The 21402-nt window shown below is 35.3% G+C and overlaps 3 protein-coding genes and 1 pseudogene across 4 annotated transcripts; 3 read left to right on the forward strand and 1 right to left on the reverse strand.

Annotated features, from left to right (window-relative positions):
- Nucleotides 1-2592: 2592 nt before the first annotated feature.
- Nucleotides 2593-5470, forward strand: LOC147939527 (myosin-binding protein 3-like). The gene is made up of 3 exons (XM_087463281.1): nt 2593-3716; nt 3811-3882; nt 4001-5470. The coding sequence occupies exons 1-3, from the start codon at nt 2888-2890 to the stop codon at nt 5182-5184; spliced, it is 2085 nt and encodes a 694-aa protein (XP_087319407.1). The 5' UTR covers nt 2593-2887; the 3' UTR covers nt 5185-5470.
- Nucleotides 5471-6380: 910 nt separating this feature from the next.
- Nucleotides 6381-8080, forward strand: LOC104705967 (long chain acyl-CoA synthetase 6, peroxisomal-like). Its single transcript, XM_087463605.1, has 6 exons — nt 6381-6533; nt 6611-6688; nt 6791-6862; nt 6968-7049; nt 7749-7854; nt 7947-8080. The coding sequence occupies exons 4-6, from the start codon at nt 6978-6980 to the stop codon at nt 8060-8062; spliced, it is 294 nt and encodes a 97-aa protein (XP_087319731.1). The 5' UTR covers nt 6381-6533; nt 6611-6688; nt 6791-6862; nt 6968-6977; the 3' UTR covers nt 8063-8080.
- Nucleotides 8081-13940: 5860 nt separating this feature from the next.
- Nucleotides 13941-17222, forward strand: LOC147939528 (WEB family protein At5g16730, chloroplastic-like). Its single transcript, XM_087463363.1, is given in 8 exon segments — nt 13941-14092; nt 14352-14391; nt 14393-14482; nt 14485-14569; nt 14572-14597; nt 14707-16249; nt 16252-16640; nt 16643-17222. Coding segments are annotated over 8 exon segments (2586 nt in total). The 5' UTR covers nt 13941-14075; the 3' UTR covers nt 17039-17222.
- LOC104709174 (amino acid transporter AVT1H-like) lies at nt 17079-19845 on the reverse strand (annotated as a pseudogene). The gene is made up of 3 exons (XR_015564675.1): nt 19642-19845; nt 18214-18818; nt 17079-17805 (listed from the first exon to the last, which is right to left on the reverse strand). The product of XR_015564675.1 is annotated as an amino acid transporter AVT1H-like (transcript).
- Between the last annotated feature and the right edge of the window lie 1557 nt (nt 19846-21402).

Here is a 21402-nt window from a genome sequence, read left to right on the forward strand (position 1 = left end):
CCATAACTATAATTAATTTTTCGTTTTTTTAGGGACCCCAAATTTAGCTTCAAAATCTACCCACAGAAATAATCAATTGTCAACTTTTTTATTAGTGTCCTACTGTCGGGTCCATAATGCCTAAAAGCATGAACAGTTTTCAAGCAAAACGTGGGTAACTTTAGTATTTGTTGGTTATACTACTGCTACAATTGTATTTAATTTTATATAGCTTCACCAACAAAAAATGTGTATTAAAAAACTTTCAACAGTTAATAAGGTGTAGTCGGTTTGGTTTGGAGTAATTAAAAGTTGTTGTTTAGGAAAATTTTAGAATGATTTGTTCTCTGGTTTCGATGATAATTTGGTTTAGTGTAATGCAGTTTCATTTGACAAAAGAGAATTTATACTAATAAAAAATAGGAGCTATAAGCTTCTAAGGCCGTCCACGTCGGATTTAAAACAACCAATACAAATTTGACATATCATTTATTAATATTTTATACAATTTCCAGAATTTTCTATATTAAGAATTATTTTAAACAACCTATCATGATTTGACATGTCATTCATTAACATTTTTTTAAATTTACAGATTTTTTTAGAAAAAAAGAAAATTTTAAATTTATAGAAATCAAAGAATTAAGCACAATATCCCACATCGGTTAGAAATGTTTTTAGACAATGGTTCAGAACCAGTATAAATAAGATTAATATGATTCCAACAACGAATGAGCAGGAAAGCTTGATTTATCAGGCGTCCAAGTTTAAAAGTTTTATTTGGTTTGATCTGGTTTTTTATTTGACCAAATTAAAACTTTAAACAGTTTCAAAAAAAATATTATAATATTTAAAAATTTTAAAAGTTTAAAACATTTAAAAGTTCTTAGCTTTTAAAAAGTTTTTAATATTGAAACATTTAAAAGTTCTTAGCTTTTAAAAAGTTTTTAAATATTATAAGTTTTAAATTTTAAAAGTTTAAAATATTATAAATATTGAAAATTTTTAAAAGGTTCAAACTTTATATTTCGAAACCTTTTAAAAGTTTAAAATATTATAAATATTGATGCAAACCATAAATTATTTTATTTATTTACATTTGTGCTTTTTATTTCTTATGAGCTGTAAAACATATTTTTGTGTATGATTTTATAGATAAGTTGATATTCTTTCATTAATTTTTTATTTTTGGGTCTAAGGAAGAAGGATTGACATCGCAAGAACTTAATTTGATGTTTGAGTCAAATTTTGAGGTTTAAAGAAGAAAGATGGACGACAAACACACATGTTTTATTAGCTATACATAGGCATGACCAAGGTTACGGTTGCCATGGTTAAGGTTTATTAACCATCGGTTATGGTTAGAAATTTTTGTAACCATAACCAGAACCGTTTAACAAACGGTTAAACGGTTACGTTTAAATACGGTTACGATTCAAACGGTTAATGTTATATACGGTTACGGTTATTTGATAATATGATACGGTTGATATTATTTGATGATATAATATAATTGATATTATTTATTTATAATTAATATGTTCTTATAGTGTACTCATATTTCTATATATCATATGATTCATATTAAATAAATAATTATTAGTATATTTTATTATGTTTTTAAAATATTATAAACCAAGTAAAGATTTTGGTTTGAGAAGTTTCTAAACGCGTAGATCTAAAACCAAATAAGTATATGGATAAAATTGTCAATAATTGGATGCATGTGTTGACTATGCTGGTAATCATGAATTTCACAAATTTTATGAGAAAATAAATGATTTTGTTCTTGGAGTTTGATGAGTTAACAAGTTGTGTGGTAGTCTAAAAAAGGTTTTTCAGTGGAAGAATGTGAAGAAGTTGACGAGGAAGAAGAAGAAAAAGAGTATAACAAAGAACCAAACGATAAAAGTTACGATGACAATTAACACAAAATTTGACAATGAAAATGACAAGAAAGAATATGAAGAATAAGAAAACATTGAATAAAAACACGAAAACATAGGTGGTAGCGATCAATTAAATATGAAAACGAATGATTATAAAATTGTTTCCTTTTTCTGGTGGTCAAATAAAATGGTTTAGGATATGTGAGGTCATCAGTTTGATTTGCCTCGCCTGGACGTCAAGTTAAATTTATGATTTTTTTTATCAGATTTGATTTTATAACACAACTGATTTTTATATTTTAAAAATTATGTATCTGAAATTTAATTTTTTTCCTCAATACTAATTTTAATTTTTTTATGAGATAATATTTTATTATCGTAATCAATTATATATAATTTTTATCAAAAAATATCAAATAAATCCAGATTACGCATGGATTCAAAACCTAGTACTAGTAAAAAAGAAAAAATTAATGACAGGAAAAAAAAAAGTAATAACTCCATACCTAAAAGCAAAAGAGGCAATCCTCACTTTAAAAGATTTTTTTTTTCCTTTTTTTTTTTTTATGTTTCTTTTGACAGCCAATTCATCATCACGCTTTCTCTTTTTGGCCTTTCAACAATTTCCTAATTCAACTTTCGGAAAGAAAAATAAATAAATCGTTGATCACATAACCAACCGTGAACAAAGTCACTATAATGATGATTATTGAAGTTTTCTAGTATAATAATACAAAGCACAACACTACTGTTTGGAAAATTACTCCACTTACTACTCATTAACATCTGAATTTCCAACGGATATACAAATGCTTTTAAGAGAAATAGAAGTTGTTGAGGTAGAAAAACTTATTCCGGTTTAGTTTTTAATTCCGGTTCAGATCAAAACCAACTTTAAAGTAGACAAAGACAGCGTAGTTAGCGCATGTTACCCGACAACATCATTCTCACTCTCTCTTTCTCTTCTCTTCTCTCTCTCTCTTCTCTCAGTGAAGGAAGCAGAGGAGTCAACAATTTCAATGGCGGCCAACAATTTCGCAACGAAGCTAAGCCGAAACACAAACAGAATCACAGTAATCTTGGTCTACGCATTCCTCGAATGGCTTCTCATGTTCTTTATCTTCCTCAATTCCCTTTTCACTTACTTTATCGTCAGATTCGCATCTTTCTTCGGCCTTAAGCAAGTATGCCTTCTCTGCCCTAATCTAGATCGACTCCTCGAGCGAAACTCAGCAAATAGATTCACTTACTACAGAGAGGTTTTATGTGAAAATCACGTCGCGGAGCTCGCTACTCTGAGCTTTTGCAGAACTCACGGGAAAACATCCGAATCGGCGAACTTGTGCTCAGATTGCTCAAATCGTGAAGAAGAAAGGAGCAACATTGGTTTAGGGTTTTGCACATGTTGTCAGAAGAGCTTGGCTGAAAAACCCTACCCTAATTACTTGCTTATCAAGTCATCAATTTGGGGGAAAACTCTGGGAGTAGATAGAGAAAATGGAGGATTGATATTAGAGATGATCGATGATGATAAATTCTTTGGAGATGGATTTGAGGTAGAGAGAGAAGACTATCCCTTAGGGCCGTTCTTCAGAGGTAAAGCAGAAGAAGAAGAAGGGAAGAGACAAGAGCTGCATCAAAATGGTGAAGTGATTTCAGATGTTGAGAGCTATGGTTTAAGCCTGAGAGAAGTGTCTGAGGAGGATGGGTTAAGATCTATCATCAGCAATATTAATTCTCCCGGGAACGAAGAGGAGATCCCTGAAGCTAAATCAAGGGTTTCAGAGGATGAACAAAGGGATGATGACACTGGCAATGTTGAGACACATGGGGAAGGTCAAATTTCAGGTAAGAGTGAGAATTCATAAATCCAAAGTTTATATTTTGTTATTGTCTGTCACATGGGTTTTAAAGATTGTTCAATTTTGTGACTAAACCACAGTGCCTGTGGCTGTGAAAGAAGAAGAAGGAGCAGATTTGTTGGTTGACCAGTTTGAGAGCAAGAATTTTACTGGTAAGCAAAAGGAATGAAGCTTTTGTTATCGAAAACCTCTCTCTGTAGGATTTGATCCTCTTCTAGCAGGTCTTGTGCACCTTGAAGTCTGAATATGTAGAGTTTTTTTCTTTCATAGGTAGCCAAAATCAAGAAGAAGGAGAAGAAGATGGAGAAGATAAGAATAAGGAGCTTGATCCGGAAACTCCAACTTCAGTCAGTACTTCTTTATTCAACAAGAAACTTCTTTTTCTTGCCAGAAATGAGTATGCAGGTGATGAAAGTGTATTAGTGAGTGAGATGGACGATGGTGGTCCTTTAAAGACTATTGAAAGACTGAGAGAGACTATGAGAGCAGAACAAGAAGCATTAAGAGATTTATATGCAGAGCTGGAAGAAGAAAGAAGCGCGTCTGCAATATCGGCTAACCAGACAATGGCCATGATCACGAGGCTACAAGAAGAGAAAGCGAAAGTTCAGATGGAGGCTTTGCAGTATCAAAGAATGATGGAGGAGCAGGCCGAGTATGATCAAGAAGCCTTGCAGCTGCTGAATCATTTGATGGTGAAACGAGAGAAAGAGAAGGAACAACTCCAGAGAGAACTTGACGTTTATCGAGAGAAGGTTTTGGAGTATGAATCGAAAGCTACGAACAAAATCACAATTACAAAAACCAATTCTGAGGCTTCTGATGATGGTAGTAATGATGATGATGGGAAGAAGGAGGAGAATGGAGAAGAGGACACTTCTTCTGAGACCGATGTGGATTTGGAGAAGATAACGTTGGATTGTGTACAACATATGAGCATCCTTGGTGAATCTTTATCAGAGTTTGAAGAAGAGAGGCTAGTGATTTTGGATCAGCTTAGAGTGTTAGAAGACAGGCTGGTAACAATGCAGGACAATGATCAGTCAGCCGAGGATCCAAAATTTCCAGGAGAATTTAGCAATAGTTATGATCAAGAAGAGAGTTATAGTGAACATGAAGGACAAACAATGGCATCAATGGCAAAGAGTCTGCTACCTCTTCTAGACGCAGCAGAGAACGAATCAGAAGACGAGTATCAAGAACTACCGGAGTCCGCTGAAAAGAACTTTGGTTCGGAAAGCGAGAAGCTAGAGATCATCAAACAAGTTGATAGTGTCTATGAGAGGTTGCAGGTGCTGGAAACAGATGGAGAGTTTCTGAAAAACTGTATGAGTTCGGCGAAGAAAGGTGACAAAGGAACAGATATTCTCAAAGATATTTTGCAACATCTCCGCGATCTTAGAACCATTGAACTCACTGACACAATCGAAAACCAGACGACACAGGAAGATTGATGGTTACAATTTACAAGAATTGTGAACTCTTTTCACCAATTATTTATTCAGACAGGTTTCAAGAACTGGAATCAATGTCTTGCACTGCTCAATGGAGAGGATCTGAGGATTACAGAAATTCTCAGATGTTTCTTGTTTGTGTTTTTGTTGTTGTTTGGAGTAGCTAAAGGATTCTCACTAGTCCAATATTGGATTTGTATCTGTCATGTAAATTGCATTGTGTTTCTTGTAGTTTATGAGAGTTTTCAGTTCCAAATATGGGGAAATAATTATTTTTGAAAGTAAATGATATGTTCATGATAGATAAGTTACAATGGCACATACATACAACACAAATGGTTCATTCTAGAACATTCTAAACACTTTGTTAAGAGATTGCAGAAGACAAATTGCTGGAAAACAGAATTGTAACAATATATATGAATTAAGACCAATTGCCTCATTACAAGATTGCACTCATTTCGCAAGAGCCCATTATCGTTCATAACTTCATTTTTCTAAACAAGCCGTAGGCCTTTAATGTCTGACCATCAGACATTAATGTATAGTTCGGCCTTAAGACATTGGTGGCCAAGCGAGTTCCACTTATGAGAGATGGTTTTTATAAATTAAATAAGTTTTTCACTGAAGCAACATACATATTTTAAAGAACATGGGCTAGAAAACAGATTTGCATTTCCTGAAAATGTCATTTGTAGCCCATATTTCCTGAACATGGGCTATATATTCTTATGAGTTGTATAAAATTTTATGTCACCTACAATAGTTAGAAAAAAAAACTGAAATTATTAGTTAGAAAAAAAAACTGAAATTATAAACAAATTAAGTCAAGAACCTGAAATATGCATCATAAAATACATAGAATTATGTTAACTTCCCAAGGTAGTTGTTTAATTTACTTTAATCAAGTAACCCTTTAATTAAACTTAAAATGATATTCCTCTTTTGCCAATCAAAACTCAAAAGAGTGGTTATATGACATGTATAAAAATAAGAAAGAATTACTCAAATGTTATTCAAAAGTTAGTTTATTATTTATATCTATAAATCTTCTAAATATTACTCAAATATTTAGTGTGCTAGGTGTAATTACAATTTATCTCTTGAGTTTAGTTTTTCGATTTTGAGTAAAAAAATAAAAAAAAAATATACATTAGCAAATTAAAATACACATCATTTTCGATTTTTTAGGTCTCAATCTCTTTTTGATTTACTTTGCTACTAGGCTTAGCTAAGCTTCCTCTATCTCGTTGCTGATTCTTTTTTTTGTATTTCTGAACGCAATTAGATAACGGATACAGTGTTGTTCTTCCTGAGAAATTGAATACTGGCAATTGGAATGTCTACAGGTTTCCCTATTCTTCTTCCTCTCCTTTTCTCTATCTCTCTCTCTCTCAATTTCATTTTATTTTAAAAATTTTCTCAGATCTGTAAAGTCTCCGTTCAAGCTCGTTAGTAGATTCCCAGATCATCCTGACATCGCTACTCTCCATGACAATTTTGAGTATGGCAACCAGACTCCCTCTTCTTCTTCTTCTTCTATTTATCAAAATTTTTGAGTCACCTCTCTGTGATTGTTACTGTTCCTTTGTTACTATGTATGTAGGCATGCTGTTCATGATTTTCGTGATTACAAGTATTTAGGAACTCGTGTTCGTGTCGATGGAACTGTTGGAGAGTGAGCTGCTCTTAAAGTTTACTCAAGAAAATTATTATGTATATGCTTTCTTATGAAAGCTTTTCTCTTTACGTGACTCTTTTGTATTTATTTACTCTTCTCAAGCTATAAATGGATGACATACGGAGAAGCTGGTACTGCAAGAACCGCTCTTGGTTCTGGTTTAGTTCATCATGGTATCCCCATGGTAATTTGTTTGATTCTAGCTTTCACTACTTCCTGATTGATCTTGAGTTTTGGAGCTTGACTGTTAAGTCTCTGTCTTGGTTTTAAATGGCGCAAAGCGCACCATGGCACAGAGGATCCATCAATGAGCCATGCGCCATGGCGCACTAAGGCGCCCGCCTTTCAGATCTGTGGCACTCCAGTAACAGATTTTCTACATGTGGTTTTAGCCTTCAATCTCCATTCATATACAGTGTTTTATTAAAGAGAATTAGGAATTTTACATCTTTAATTGTGGAAACTATCGTAGATTAAGAGTTCAATTTAAATAAACTGAAGAATTGATTTGGTTAAATAAACAAATTATAACACATGGTTTAACTTTCAAGCCAGTTTAGACTACAAAATCTCTTAAACTGAATCATGTTTTAACTAGCTCGGTTTGTAAAATGGTTTATCCTATTGTATCTAGTCGTCCTCTTCCTAAAACCCCTAAAATCACTAAGTTTTTGTTGCAAGTTTTGAAAAGTTTTCGCATAACCTAAGATGCGATCGCCATGATTGCCTCGCGCATCAACGAGGCTCACACATGGCGCGCGCATCATAGATCTCGCCACGCATCTAAGTTTTGTTGCCCTTTTCTTAGTCACTGCGCCACGCGCAATTGCACGCCACAGGCGCGGTTTTTAAAACCCCAAGGTCTCTGTTTTTCTTCTATTAGGGATCATCTGTTGGAATTTACTTTATCAACCGTCCTGAGTGGCTCATCGTTGATCATGCTTGTTCTTCTTATTCTTATGTGTTTGTTCCTTTGTATGATACTCTTGGTAAGCTTCTGGTTACAGCTTATTATTTCAATTGCACATTTGTTACGGATGTTTATGATAATAATACTCTCTTTTTTTTTTTTTGAGTGCAGGTCCTGATGCTGTCAAATTTATTGTCAATCATGCAACTGTGCAAGCTATTTTTTTGTGTGGCAGAGACTTTAAACTTTGTAAGTTCTTCAGTCCAAGCCCGCCAAGGACACTGTAGAAAAGTTCAGAATTCCGCTTCTCAGAACAGGTTACGACTTCTCCTTTTCCTGATTCAGTATGGGAAAAATATATTGTTTATATAACTTTCTCTTGGTGCAAATTACAATCTTGCGTACATATTTCACATATTTCAAAATTTTGTTTCCTATAAATTTTGTAAAACGTTGCACATTATTATTATACCATCACGTTTACACTCTTTAAAGATAGTTCGTGACTATGCTCAGTTCGAGATGAATTGTATTTGGGTATGTAAAACATTGATTTGTCTATTTTCAAAATTATGACTGATTTACGGTTAAGTTACGGCTAAGTTATATACTTCACACGCCTGACTTATGAATTACGGAGTTATGAGATATTAGTACGTATTCTTCTTTCTTTCCTAGGTCTTTCGTTCTGTCAGATTCCTATAAATTATCTAATTAAAACGTCTCTCGATATCACAAAAAGTGTTGTTGGGAAATCGCGAAAAATCACTAATTTTGTGCCAGCTCAGATCCACACATAATAAATACATAAAGTTAGCTTTTCTCACAATATATTATTCAAATTAATTAAAAAAATTTGAATTTGAATTGCGAATAAAAGAAATAAAAGTATTTCTCAAACAATTGACTGATATGGCTGAGTTATAGACATAAATGGCTGACTTATGAAATATTTGTAAATTAGAATTATTATAACTCAAAATTAAAATATAGAATGAAAAAATGAATATTACAATCATTATAAGCAATAAAAGTAATAATTATAGATAAAGATTGATTTTACACAGTCCGATCAAAATGTGTAAAACATTCAAAACATGATATTTAAGGGTTAGGGTTAGGGTTAGGGCTTGAGGTGTAGAGTTCATATTTCCAACATTATGGGTTTTAATATAACAGTTTGATTTTGGTTATATTGTGTTTGGTTTAAGGTGATAATTTGGATATACTAATATAATAACCATTTGAAAATTTAAAAAATTTTGAAATTACTTTTCGGTTATTTCCGGTTATAGGTCGGTTAGATGAATATATAACCATAAATAATCCAAATGTTATCCAAATTAGGTGGATTAACTTAATATAATCGATAGCAAGCCGAATGTAACCATAATTAACCGAAAATAATGGAAAAAATAGTTTCCGGTTCGGTTCGGTTTGGTCGGTTATTTAGTCATTCTAATTTGAGGGTTGGCTGAGTTATAGTTTATGACGACAGAGTTATCGTTTAGGTATTCTCAATAATATGAAAACGTATTCTTCTTTTTTTCCTGGGTCTTTTGTTTTTGTCAGATTCCTAATAAGTATTAAAACGTCTCTCGATGTCACAAAAAGTGTTGTTAGGGAAGCGCGAAAAATCATTAATTCTGTGCCTCCTCAAATCCACACGCATAATAAATTCATAAAGTGAGCTTTTTATCACAAGATATTATTGCAAATAATTAAATAATTATTATTCGAATTTAGAATTTTATTTTTCTAAAAATATTTCTTCAACAATTGAATATTAAAATTATTATAACTCAAAATTTAAATTTAGAATGGAAATATGAATATCACTATCATTAAAACCAATAAAAAGGGATATTTATAGACTTAGAGTGATTTTTACACATTCTAATTTGAGGGTTGGCTGAGTTATCGTTATTCACGACTGAGTTATGTAAAATAATTAAGATAAAGTGATGGCTGAGTTATCAAATATTGTGGTTGACTTATTGAACTTTATGGTTGAGTTATCATTCCGTAATGGCTGAGATATCCAAATAATGACTGATTTATATTATTATGAAGGTACAACATAAACGAAATCGAAAAAAACAAAAAACACAAAATCATAGTTCGTAGTTCATAGTTCATATAGAATACGACACGGAAGTACAATGAAAATTACTTTTTGAAACCGACGTCATCTGAGCCAAATTCTTTCAAACATATCGACCAAATCATTCCAAACTATGCTAGTCAGCATCTCGGGTTTATTGCCACCACTCGCCCATATCCTCTTGAGAGCACGCATCTGGGATCTGAATAACGTTCTAGCCACCAAATTAAACAGTGTCCAGATCGTTAAAGTGTGCTTTGGATCCCACGTGTATTTACGCTACAATTAAAGGAAATAATCGATAAGAGTATAGAATAATATCAATATGGTGGTTTTTTTTAGTGATCTTACCGCGAGGAGGAGAAACCACCGTCTCTTAAAGTGGAAGGGAATCAAGTGGTACGTCGGCCACCCATGGTGCTAGTTGTGTTGAAGTATTCCTCTAATCGCGATAGAGAGAACGTGAAGGAACTTGAACCACGTAACAGTAGTTTTGTCAACCCAGGAACCCACACCAGGGTTTAGAACCGGAATATTCTCCAGACCAGTGGCGCAAATGATCGCTTGGACATCTCTAAAAAACTGTCCATCGATATGAGGAACAACTTCCATGTCGATAGGAAGATGTCACAGATAGAGAGATCTGTGATTTAGGAGTAGATAAAGAGAAATGAAGAATGAGATGAAAGAGATGAAAGAGATTCAGACATATGAATGAGGAGAATATAAAGGAAAAACAATAGGAAAACGAAAGTTCGCGTCTATTATTAGGTTAACTGATGGTTTCCCGCCAAAATATCGCTTTATGGTTGAGTTATAATCATTACGGGAAAACGAAAGGTCATGTGACGGCTGAGTTATAGTGAGTTATGGTTGAGTTATCACAAGAAACAATCTGAAGGTAAATGGATGATATATATGACTTTACGGCTGAGTTACAATATTTACGGGAAAACGAAGTCATGTGACGGCTGAGTTATAGTGAGTTATGGCTGAGTTATCACAAGAAACAATTTGAAAGTAAATGAATGATATATATGACTTGACGCTGAGTTATAATATTTACAAGAAAACGAAAGGTCTCGTCGATTCATGTTACGGCTGAATTATAGTGTTTTATGGCTGAGTTATCACAAGAAACAATATGAAAGTAAATGGCTGATATATATGACTTTACGGCTGAGTTATAATATTTACGGGGAAAACGAAAGGTCTCGTCGATTCATGTGACGGCTGAGTTATAGTGATTTATAAATCCTTAATGGCTGATATATCGGAGTCATCGAAAAATCAAATCAGCTTGAAAATTCATCGTCTTCTTCTTCGTCAGATGCTACTACGACAACTTCTTCTTCTTCTTCTTCGTTTTCTTTGTCAACGATCTTACCATAATCAAAACAAGTGCCTTCAAATCCCCCATCGTACGCTTCGTATGTAGATTCTACTTTCGTGTCACTGCTTGGCCAAATCATACTTTCTCTAGCTCCACTAGTTTCTGTAGACTCTTTCGCCGAAAACTCTACACAAAGATGTAGCTGATCGGTTTTCCATAGCCCCAAAAAACATTGCAATTGTCGATCATTGGAGACAAACAACTGGTGGAGTATCATGCGCCATTAGTTTCAGTGCCTTGTTCGAGAACATGTAGCTCAACTTTAGCTCATGGCTAAACGCGCCCAATCTATAGTCTTCAAGAACAAGCTCCACAAGCTTGTCATGTGTTGTGCCACCATCGATCTGCACAACTATACACCCTCTATCGTCGGTGTTAAATACATATCTCTGTTTTTTTACCCAATTACGGAATCAACTAGTACCGGAACTGGATCCATGAAAGAAAATGAAGAACAAGGTGAAGAAGAAGTAGAAAGAACTAGGTGAAGAAGAAAAGTTAAGAAGAAATATAAGAACAAGGTGAAGAAGAAGGTAAATAGTTCACTTATTTACCAGTTGAAGAACAAGAGTCGAATGACGTTTCGTATTTTCAGAGAAAAAAAAAGATGATATGGAATGCTGACATGGATGTTGCGTCCGACGTGGCAAGTCAGCCATCAAACAATTAATACCTCAGTCTATATAAAACTCAGCCATCAAACAAATTATAACTCAGTCACAATATGAAAAACATTACAGTAATTAAAAAACAAAAAAATTGCTGCCAAATTCAGCCGCTCATCAACTGAAAATATGTAACTCAGCCATATCGTTTAATAAGTCAGTCGTAACTGAATAACATTCTAGTAATTAATCTTTTGCTACTAAGTCAGCCGTCGAATGGCTGAGTTGTACGATAAGTCAGCCTATCACAGCTGAGTTGTACGATAACTCAGCCAGTCGGAAAATGGTAACTCAGCCGTGCCGTAGTGATAACTTAGTCGTGTCGTAGTGATAACTCAGCCTACGATAAGTCAGCCTACTAGTAACTCAGCCAAAATTTTAACAACTCAACCATCGGGTGAAAACTCAGCCGTAAGGACGGCTGAGTTAGAGCGTAACTCAGCCAGATTTTGATAAGTCAGCCGTAACGCTTGGCTGAGTTATGCTCTAACTCAGCCAGATTTTGATAAGTCAGCCGTAACGCTTGGCTGAGTTATGCTCTAACTCAGCCGTTCGCTCTTACTTAAATGTTTTTTTCCATAACTCAGCCGGAATATACCTATAACTCAGCCGCAATATACCTTTGTAACGCGTTATGGCTGAGATATTGTTACACGTCAACGTTTTTGACGTGGCGTTTGACGTGGCAATGACATTTTTGTAATTACGTTTTTTCCGGTAACATAAAACAAGGGCATGCTGGGTATTTTGAAAATACCCGAAATATTCTAGTAATAAAATCTTTGATTGTAGATTTTGATAATATTATCTAATTTGGATAACATTTGAGTAAATCACCGTAAAAATAAATAACAAACTTTAATTATTTAGTGGTATAAATTTCCATTAGTGTTTTTTTTTTTGGCCACACGAAATGTATTTAAACCCGAGCTAGGAAACCATGAAAATGAACTTCAACCAATGAATTGAATATATATTATTAGAAATGATTTCACGCATATGCTGATTTAACAACATATGCTAAGAGTTGCCGTATAAACAAACACCACATTGCTTCAAGTAGAAAAAAGTACGTAGAATAATGTTGAGTTTGCATAAACGTCATGATTATCTTTAGGAAGATAAAAGGCATCATAAGTCTCTCATCTCATGTGTTCCTTACCATTGGTCACATGCTCATTTTACTTTTGCATTCCTAATGATAAGATGTAAAACCTAGTAGGTAGGTATCATGAAAGAAAAGATGATGACAATTGACAATAATAGTTTCTATGCCATGGTCATGTTTCTTTTGGAGTAAATGAAGTGTATAGTTTTGTTACCAACTTCATGTACAAAACAAATCATTGAACTATACCAAACATTTTTCTAAAAAAGTTATGCCAAAGGTGTGATTTTATTAGGTTTATTTTCTTATGAACACGCATTTATACACCAACCGTGTTTTTCAAATGTGAGCAATATAATAAATTGTGAAATACGCCGAACGTTGACAAAATAATAAAAAAAAAGTTGGCCGAAGAATAAGAGCCGTAGATCTCTCTCACTTTTGTAGCAGCAAAGCAATGATATGAACAACAACAACAACAACAACAGCCGTGACGGTAGTATTCACTGTCAGTTGGATTGGACTACTAATAAAGATGAAGTGTGTGGGGTCATTTTCGTCATTTTACCAACCTTCACGTTCTTTACTTTTTACTTTTATTTTTTAAAAATAATTTAATGAAGTTAGAAATTATTTAGTGGGGTTTATTTTATTTTTTTGCTTTTTCTATACATCGGATCGGTAGGAGAATCCTACTCTTATTTTAAATTTTTACAATATTATTTATTATTATTATTATTTTATAATATAAGCTTTTTAAAAAATAAAAAAAAAGAAGAGGAGTAGTGAGGCCACTCTGGAGACAGACAACTAAACCACACCTGCCAATTATCATTCTCCGTTACTTCTTTACTTGGATCCTTCCCCCTTTTTTCCTCATTTCCACCGATTCGAATCATTTGTCTCTCTCTCTCTCTTGATCTGTGATTTCCAGAAAATTTAATTGAGAACCCAATTTCAATACAAACAATATCGATCGAATTTGTAACCGATCAACTGAGCGCGGCGGTGGTGACGGCGATCGGCGGCTATGGCTTCCAAGACTAAGTAAGAGAGTCCTCTTCTTACTCTGTTTCAATTTTTCTTTTTAATAAACTGGGGATATAAATATATATATCTCTTTTGAGTAGATTCAGATCTGATTGACAGGAAAAAAGACTAGTTACTATTTTGAGAAATTGTCAATGATCGAGAGATCTTTTTTTTAGGATCTCAATTTTAATTTTTTCCCCCTAATTTTGCGGCAATTTGAGCAATTGTGTGCTGAGATCTGACTTGTGTTGTTGTCTCTTTTGTTTGGAAACAGAACTAGTTTGTCTGAAACTAGTACTACTACTACTACTACTACACTGGGGGAAATCATCACCTGCAACTCCAAGAGTATCAAAATTGACTAGTAGCAGCAGGAACGCAGTCAATAAATCCGAAACTACTAATAGTATAATAATTCTCCATCTACTACTCCACATTCACGCCTTTCACTTGATCGCTCTTCCCCACATTCCAAGTCTTCTACTGAGAGACGCTCCCCAAGGTTCCTACTCCTCCCGAGGTACTTGTGGTCTTTATCTTGGACCTGCTTAATGTTCTTTTTTTTTTTTTTTTTTTTTTTTTTTTTTTTTTTTTATTAACATCAGTTTTGTTTTCTAACGAATTCGCAGAAAACTCAAGCGCGTGTGGTAGCGACGAAAGGAACAGAATCTCAACCACGGTTGAGTCAAATCAAGGAAGATTTGAAGAAAGCCAACGAGCGGATAACTTCATTGGAGAAGGAGAAAGCCAAAGCACTTGATGAACTCAAAGAAGCTAAAAAAGAGGCTGAAGAAGCGGCTGTGAAGCTGGACGACGCTTTAAAAGCTCAGAAACATGTGGAGGAGAATTCTGAGATCGAGAAGTTTCAGGCTGTTGAGGCAGGGATCGAGGCGGTTCAGAACAGTGAAGAAGAATTGAAGAAGGAGCTAGAGAGTCTCAAGAACCAGCATGCTTCAGATTCCGCTGCTCTTGTTTCGGTTAGACAGGAGCTTGAGAAGATCAACGAAGAACTGGCTTTGGCCAATGATGCTAAGACTAAGGCCCTGAGCAAAGCTGATGATGCTAGTAAGACTGCTGCTATCCATGCTGAGAAAGTTGACATCTTGTCTTCGGAGTTGACTCGGTTGAAAGCTTTGCTTGATTCAACCCGAGAAAAGACTGCTATTTCGGGCAACGAGATGGTTGCCAAGCTAGAAGACGAGGTTGTGGTTTTGAAAAGAGATCTTGAGAAAGCGAGAGGTTTCGAGGCAGAGGTTCAAGAAAAAGAGATGATCATTGAGAAGCTTAATGTTGATTTAGAAGCTGCCAAGATGGCAGAGTCTTACGCACATAACTTGTCTGACGAGTGGCAGAGCAAAGCCAAAGAAGTGGAGGAACAGCTTGTAGAAGCTAACAAGTTGGAGAGATCTGCTTCTGTATCATTGGAATCTGTGATGAAACAGCTCGAAGGAAGCAATGATAAACTGCATGACATGGAAACTGAAATCACTGAACTTAAGGAGAAGATCGTTACATTGGAGTCGAAAATTGCTAGTCAGAAGGAGGAACTTGAAGAATCCGAGCAACGGTTGGGCAGTGCAGAAGAAGAATTATCTAAAGTTGAAAGAGAAGTAGAGAGTTTGAAGAGTGAGCTTGAAACTGTGAAGGAGGAGAAGAATCGGGCTTTAAAGAAGGAGCAAGATGCTACTTCAAGAGTTCAAAGGCTCTCGGAAGAGAGAAGTAAGCTCTTGTCAGATCTAGAGAGCTCAAAAGAGGAAGAGGAGAAGAGTAAGAAAGCAATGGAGAGTTTAGCTTCGGCGTTGCATGAAGTGTCGAGCGAAGGAAGGGAGTTGAAAGAGAAGTTGTTGAGTCAAGGCGATCACGAGTATGAAACACAAATAGATGACTTGAAGTTGGTTATTAAAGCGACCAACGAGAAGTACGAGAATATGCTTGATGAGGCAAGACATGAGATAGATGTTCTTGTTAGTGCAGTCGAACAAACTAAGAAACATTTTGAGAGCTCAAAGAAGGATTGGGAGATGAAAGAAGCCAATTTGGTGAATTACGTGAAGAAAATGGAAGAAGAAGTTGCTTCAATGGGGAAAGAAATGAATAGGTTGGATAATTTGCTGAAGAGAACCGAGGAAGAAGCCGATGCAGCTTGGAAGAAGGAAGCTCAGACGAAAGACAGTTTAAAGAAGTGGAAGAAGAGGTCATTTATCTTCAGGGAACTCTCGGGGAAGCCAAAGCCGAAAGCATGAAGCTAAAGGAGAATCTGTTGGATAAAGAAACTGAGTTTCAAAACGTCATTCACGAAAACGAGGATCTGAGAGCGAAGGAGGATGTTTCTATGAAGAAGATCGAGGAGTTATCGAAGTTACTCGAGGAAGCAATATTGGCCAAGAAGCAACCGGAAGAAGAGAATGGCGAGCTCAGTGAGACCGAAAAAGACTATGATTTGCTACCAAAAGTGGTTGAGTTTTCTTCTGAGAACGGTCATAGAAGTGTAGAAGAGAAATCTTCTAAAGTAGAAGAAACCCTCAATCACGAAGCTTCTTCACAAGAGCAGGTCAGCAATGGCATTGCCAATGGAACAGCAATGGCAACGGTATGGAGGAGAAGGAAGTGAATGGAAAACCCGAGGCAGAAACAGAAAAGAAGGAGAAGAAACAAGAATCACCAGATGATGACAAAGATGATTCTGTTGAAGTTATATTCAAAATGTGGGAAAGTTGCCAAATCGAGAAGAAAGAAGCTTTCCCCGAAAAGAAATCAGAACTAGAGTCTCAAGAGGAAGAAGAAGATTCAAGCAAAATCGATGAAAGCGACAAAACCTCAACAGAGAACATCGATGAAACCGGAAACGCTTTAAATACAGAAGATCAGCTCATGATGGAGAAGAAGATCAAGAAGAAGAAGACTTTACTTGGTAAAGTTGGGAATCTTCTCAAGAAGAAAGCACCCGTAAACCAGAAATAACAAAACTCTTCCAGGTAAGGAACAAAAAAAGAAGTAAATCTTATATGTAAAACAATATCTGTATACCCTTTTTTATTTCATCAGTGTTCTTTATATATCTAATTTGTTGGTTCTTGATCATTCTTTCTTCTTTTCGAACAATGTTTTCCCATCTTTGTTTATAAAGGTTTGTGTTTTTCATTTATTCCGAAACTCTTATAACTAACCGCAACAACAAACAGAAACCGCTCAACCTCCATGAACACGAACGAGTTCCTTCACAAGCAACTTTGATGATTCAAATGATCCAAGAACTCCAAGAACACACCCGAGAACAACAAACCCGAGATTGGCGGCTCTTGTGAGTTTCGACATCCCGTCCCAGCAAATCTTCAAGTAGAAAGCAGACGGCAATGTCACAGCGATTGTGATGCTAACCAATGAGCCCGAGAGGCTCAAGACGTAACCAAAGTAAGGGACGGTTAAAGCCAATGCAAGAATGACAAGCAACAGAGCGGAGCCCATAAGACCACGAGCCACGAGCTTGGTGCGATTGGTCATGGTAGGAGGAAGGCTACGTTCGAGCTGGATGGCTAAAGGAGCGAACTCTAAGGCGTATTTGGTCATCGGAGTTAGTACAGTGGCCCAGAGAGCGATCTTGGTAACTAGTAAATGTTTAGAAGACTGAGGGTAATTTGGGGATTCACGCTTGGTCCGAACATCTTTGCTCCTGTGATGGCTAGTGCAGTGTATAGAGCCGTCACCATAGCAAAGCTTACGATCGATACCTACGTATTCAAATTTGCACATATGGATTAGGTTAGGTTTTAGACAAGGCAAGGTTATACTTTATCTACTTTATACTACACACTTTTTTAATCAAAAATTTCGGAAAGTAAAAATTAAGTTGGGTAGAAATTTACCAATATTATGCCAAAGTGAGAGGCATAACTCTTTTGAGTTTTTTTTTTAAATAGAAAAGAAGCTTGAATACAAGACGTTACATTTTAAACCTATATGATTGTATACCTTATACTATGTACATATTGTTATAAATTTAAGGAAAAATACACCCTATACAAATTGGTGAATTCATGGATATATCTACATGAATAATATACTACTAGTATTTTCTTATAAAGTCGCAAACAATATGTTGCAAAAATAAAGGTTAGGGTATGTGTATTCTAACGTACCTTTGTGAATTTGGAGGGATCTTTCATGGAAGTGTATAGATTCGGAAACACGATGTGTCCACCGAAACCGAACAAATAGATTCCCGAAACCGTTGGAATATTCCCTAACCGGAGCGCCGGAATCCTCCCATCATCAATAACGCCTCCAAACACGGCCGTGTAAACCACCGAACCAAATATAATAGCCGACATAAGAATCCCACCGGAAGAAAGAAACGAGATCGAAGACAAATCTCTAATCCAGAGGCTCGGCAAGGCGATAGCCACCGCTACTGCCGTCAGCTTTGCCGCCGGGAAATGACCGTTGGGGTGGTGACTAAAAGTGGCGGGAAAAGCGGCGGAGATGTTGTCGTGGAGGGAGATAGTGTAGGAAACTAAGGCCATGAAGATTTCGACGTAGATGAAGAGGGAGGCGATGAGGCGGCCGTGGCGGCCGAATGCTGAGTGGCCTATGTCGGAGTAGGATTTAGATTTGGGGTTGCGGCGGAGACAGTTTCCGAGGATGTGGGAAGTGTAAGTGGTGAGGATTCCGAATGATATGAGGAGGAAGATTGAGATCCAACCGCCGGTTTCCACGGCGTACGGCATTGATAGTTGGCCTAGTCCTATGTTACATTACGTCAGACGGTCAGAGTTTGCTTATTGATTCGTTATAAATTTTGACAAATTTATATTTTCGTTAAAACATGTATATACTTTCTAATAGGCCTCGGCATAAAAACCATACCCGAATATCTAACCCGGAACCTGACCCGAAAAACCGGGTTCAGGTTGGGTACGAGTTTGCCTATAAAATCCTATTGGGTTCTATTTTTTAATACATGTGGGTTCGGGTTAGGGTCGGATAATATCCGGTACCCATTTGGGTACCCATTAAATTCGAACATATAAACATATTTATAATATGTATCATTAATATAATACAATTACTCCAAAATTATGATTATAATTTTGAATATTTCATTTAGTTTTATACCTAAATATCAAAAATAATCAAAATATCTAAAATATTTTGTCATATAAGTCAAAATTTAACTAAATTTATTTAAATTTAATTAATTTAGTAATATTTTTTCGGGTACCCGGTAATTCGGGTACTAATCGGGTTCTAAAATTTGTAACCCAAACCGACCCGAACCCGATAGTACCCAAACCGAACCGAACCCATATATCTGAAAATACCCAATAGGTTCTATTTTTCTAAACCCGCTTACCCGAATCCGAATGGGTAATACCCGAACCCGAACGGGTTACCCGAATGTCCAGCCCTACTTTCTAAGTTACAAACCATTAATAAGAAGCAGAAACTTGTGTAGACACACTCATGTGTAACTAACTCTCAGTATATGTCTAGTTGTTTATCAAAATAGCTAGCTCACATGCAAATATATCAATTGAAATGGTGCACCATAATAATAAAATACGTACCAATGAGCATACCAACCATGTTGATAACTGAGTGAAGAAATGAACTATTTTCAGAAGCCTCCAACAGCAGCAACTCTTTAACCCCGGTTTCGAGCTCACATTCACACCTTTTATTTTCCTCAACACACGCAACACAGATCTTCGTTCCCGGCATGTTTCTACTACGTAAGCAGTTCGTTACTAGCTAGCTAACGTATACTTCACTGATGAGATATGTTTTTTTGATGTGTAGGAGAAAGTGGGAGTGTTGCTGCTATTTGTAGAGGAAGAGTAGATGCACTGTACAGTGAAGAATTTCTAGATAAAAGATGCACTGTACAGTGAAGAGTTTCTAGATAAAAAAAAATATAAAAATGATAATGACTTGATTATACAATATTATTGTTTCGTATATTCGTTGGCCTTCCAATGGAATTGGAAAGTGGTTTTTTTGTTGTTGGATGTTTAGCATATTAGTTAGGAGGAATCACATCATACATTGGGAATTCCATACGCCATATACGTCATACATTTTTAAGTGAATCATGAGTGCTGATAATAATATATATGGTATACATAATAGTATGATACTAATTTACTAGGTTTTTCTTCTTCCAGATTTTATCAGCAATATGTTTGTTGTGAATCAAACTACTAGGTGGTACTTGAGAACCCACGCATTATTAAGACAACGTTTTTCATAAAACTTAAAAAGTAGGTGCTAGAGTTTAGAATATTGGTTGTTAATATTTTCTATTTATTGGGAATACTAATCTATTAAAGATACATTAGAAGAATATATAGAAGGGATACGAATAGAATATATGTTTTTGAATTATTTTGTTGATGTTTTGTTACATGCCTTTTTGGCATATATTTTCTCATGACGTTATTTCTAACCATATATTATTATTAATAATCCAGAAATGATGGTAGATATCAGAAAGAGGTTAAGATTGAATCTGATTGTGCTCCAACTAAATGAATTTGATCCACCATACCTGTCGATCGAGTTTCGATCCAGATCGACCCCACGAATTATATCTCTCTAAATATTTTCATAAGATTTCTTAAAAAAATTATTTAGGTGAATAGTAATTAGAAGAGCATCATATCGATATAATAAAGTACACGTGCTAAATATCATGCTCTTTCATGCATGAACACAGACAAAAAAAAGTTGTGCGCACTAAATCTGTTGATTAGAGACGTAACATTATGATTATAAATCTGTTACAAATAAATCTCAAATGAATCAAAAATCACATACGAAAAGTAAAAGAACGAGCAGCGATATAGTTCTGTTTTATGGGCCAAACAAATGGCATCCGAAACCGAAACAAAAACAAAAATCAACCTAATTAAAACCTAATATTCTTACAAATCTCTTCTATTAAAAACATACATGTTAAAAACTGAATTTAAAATAAAATTGATTATAACCCCATTAAAAATTGAACCGAAGCTGGATTGCACAGTTATTATCCAATAACCTTGAATTCTTCGTAAGTTAAATATCCTCAGTTGCTGGTTAGACATCTCCATGCATAATGTATGATAGAATTCAAAACACATAATGTTAGTTTGCAAACTTGCAACTATTAGAACCAAATACAGATGTACACGCACTGGTGAAAACTAAAAGCTTACGTACGTTAAGATAGCTTCTAGAACGATTCGTAAGACCTAACCTTGTATACGATCTCGGCCTTCTATCTAGAATCTTCAGTAGTTAAAGTACCTAGCTAACTAAGAGTAATCAAGTTATTTAGAGGAAAATTC

The sequence above is a fragment of the Camelina sativa genome, chromosome 8 (assembly GCF_030686135.1).
Source record: "Camelina sativa cultivar CO46 ecotype springtype chromosome 8, ASM3068613v1".
NCBI lineage: Eukaryota > Viridiplantae > Streptophyta > Magnoliopsida > Brassicales > Brassicaceae > Camelina > Camelina sativa.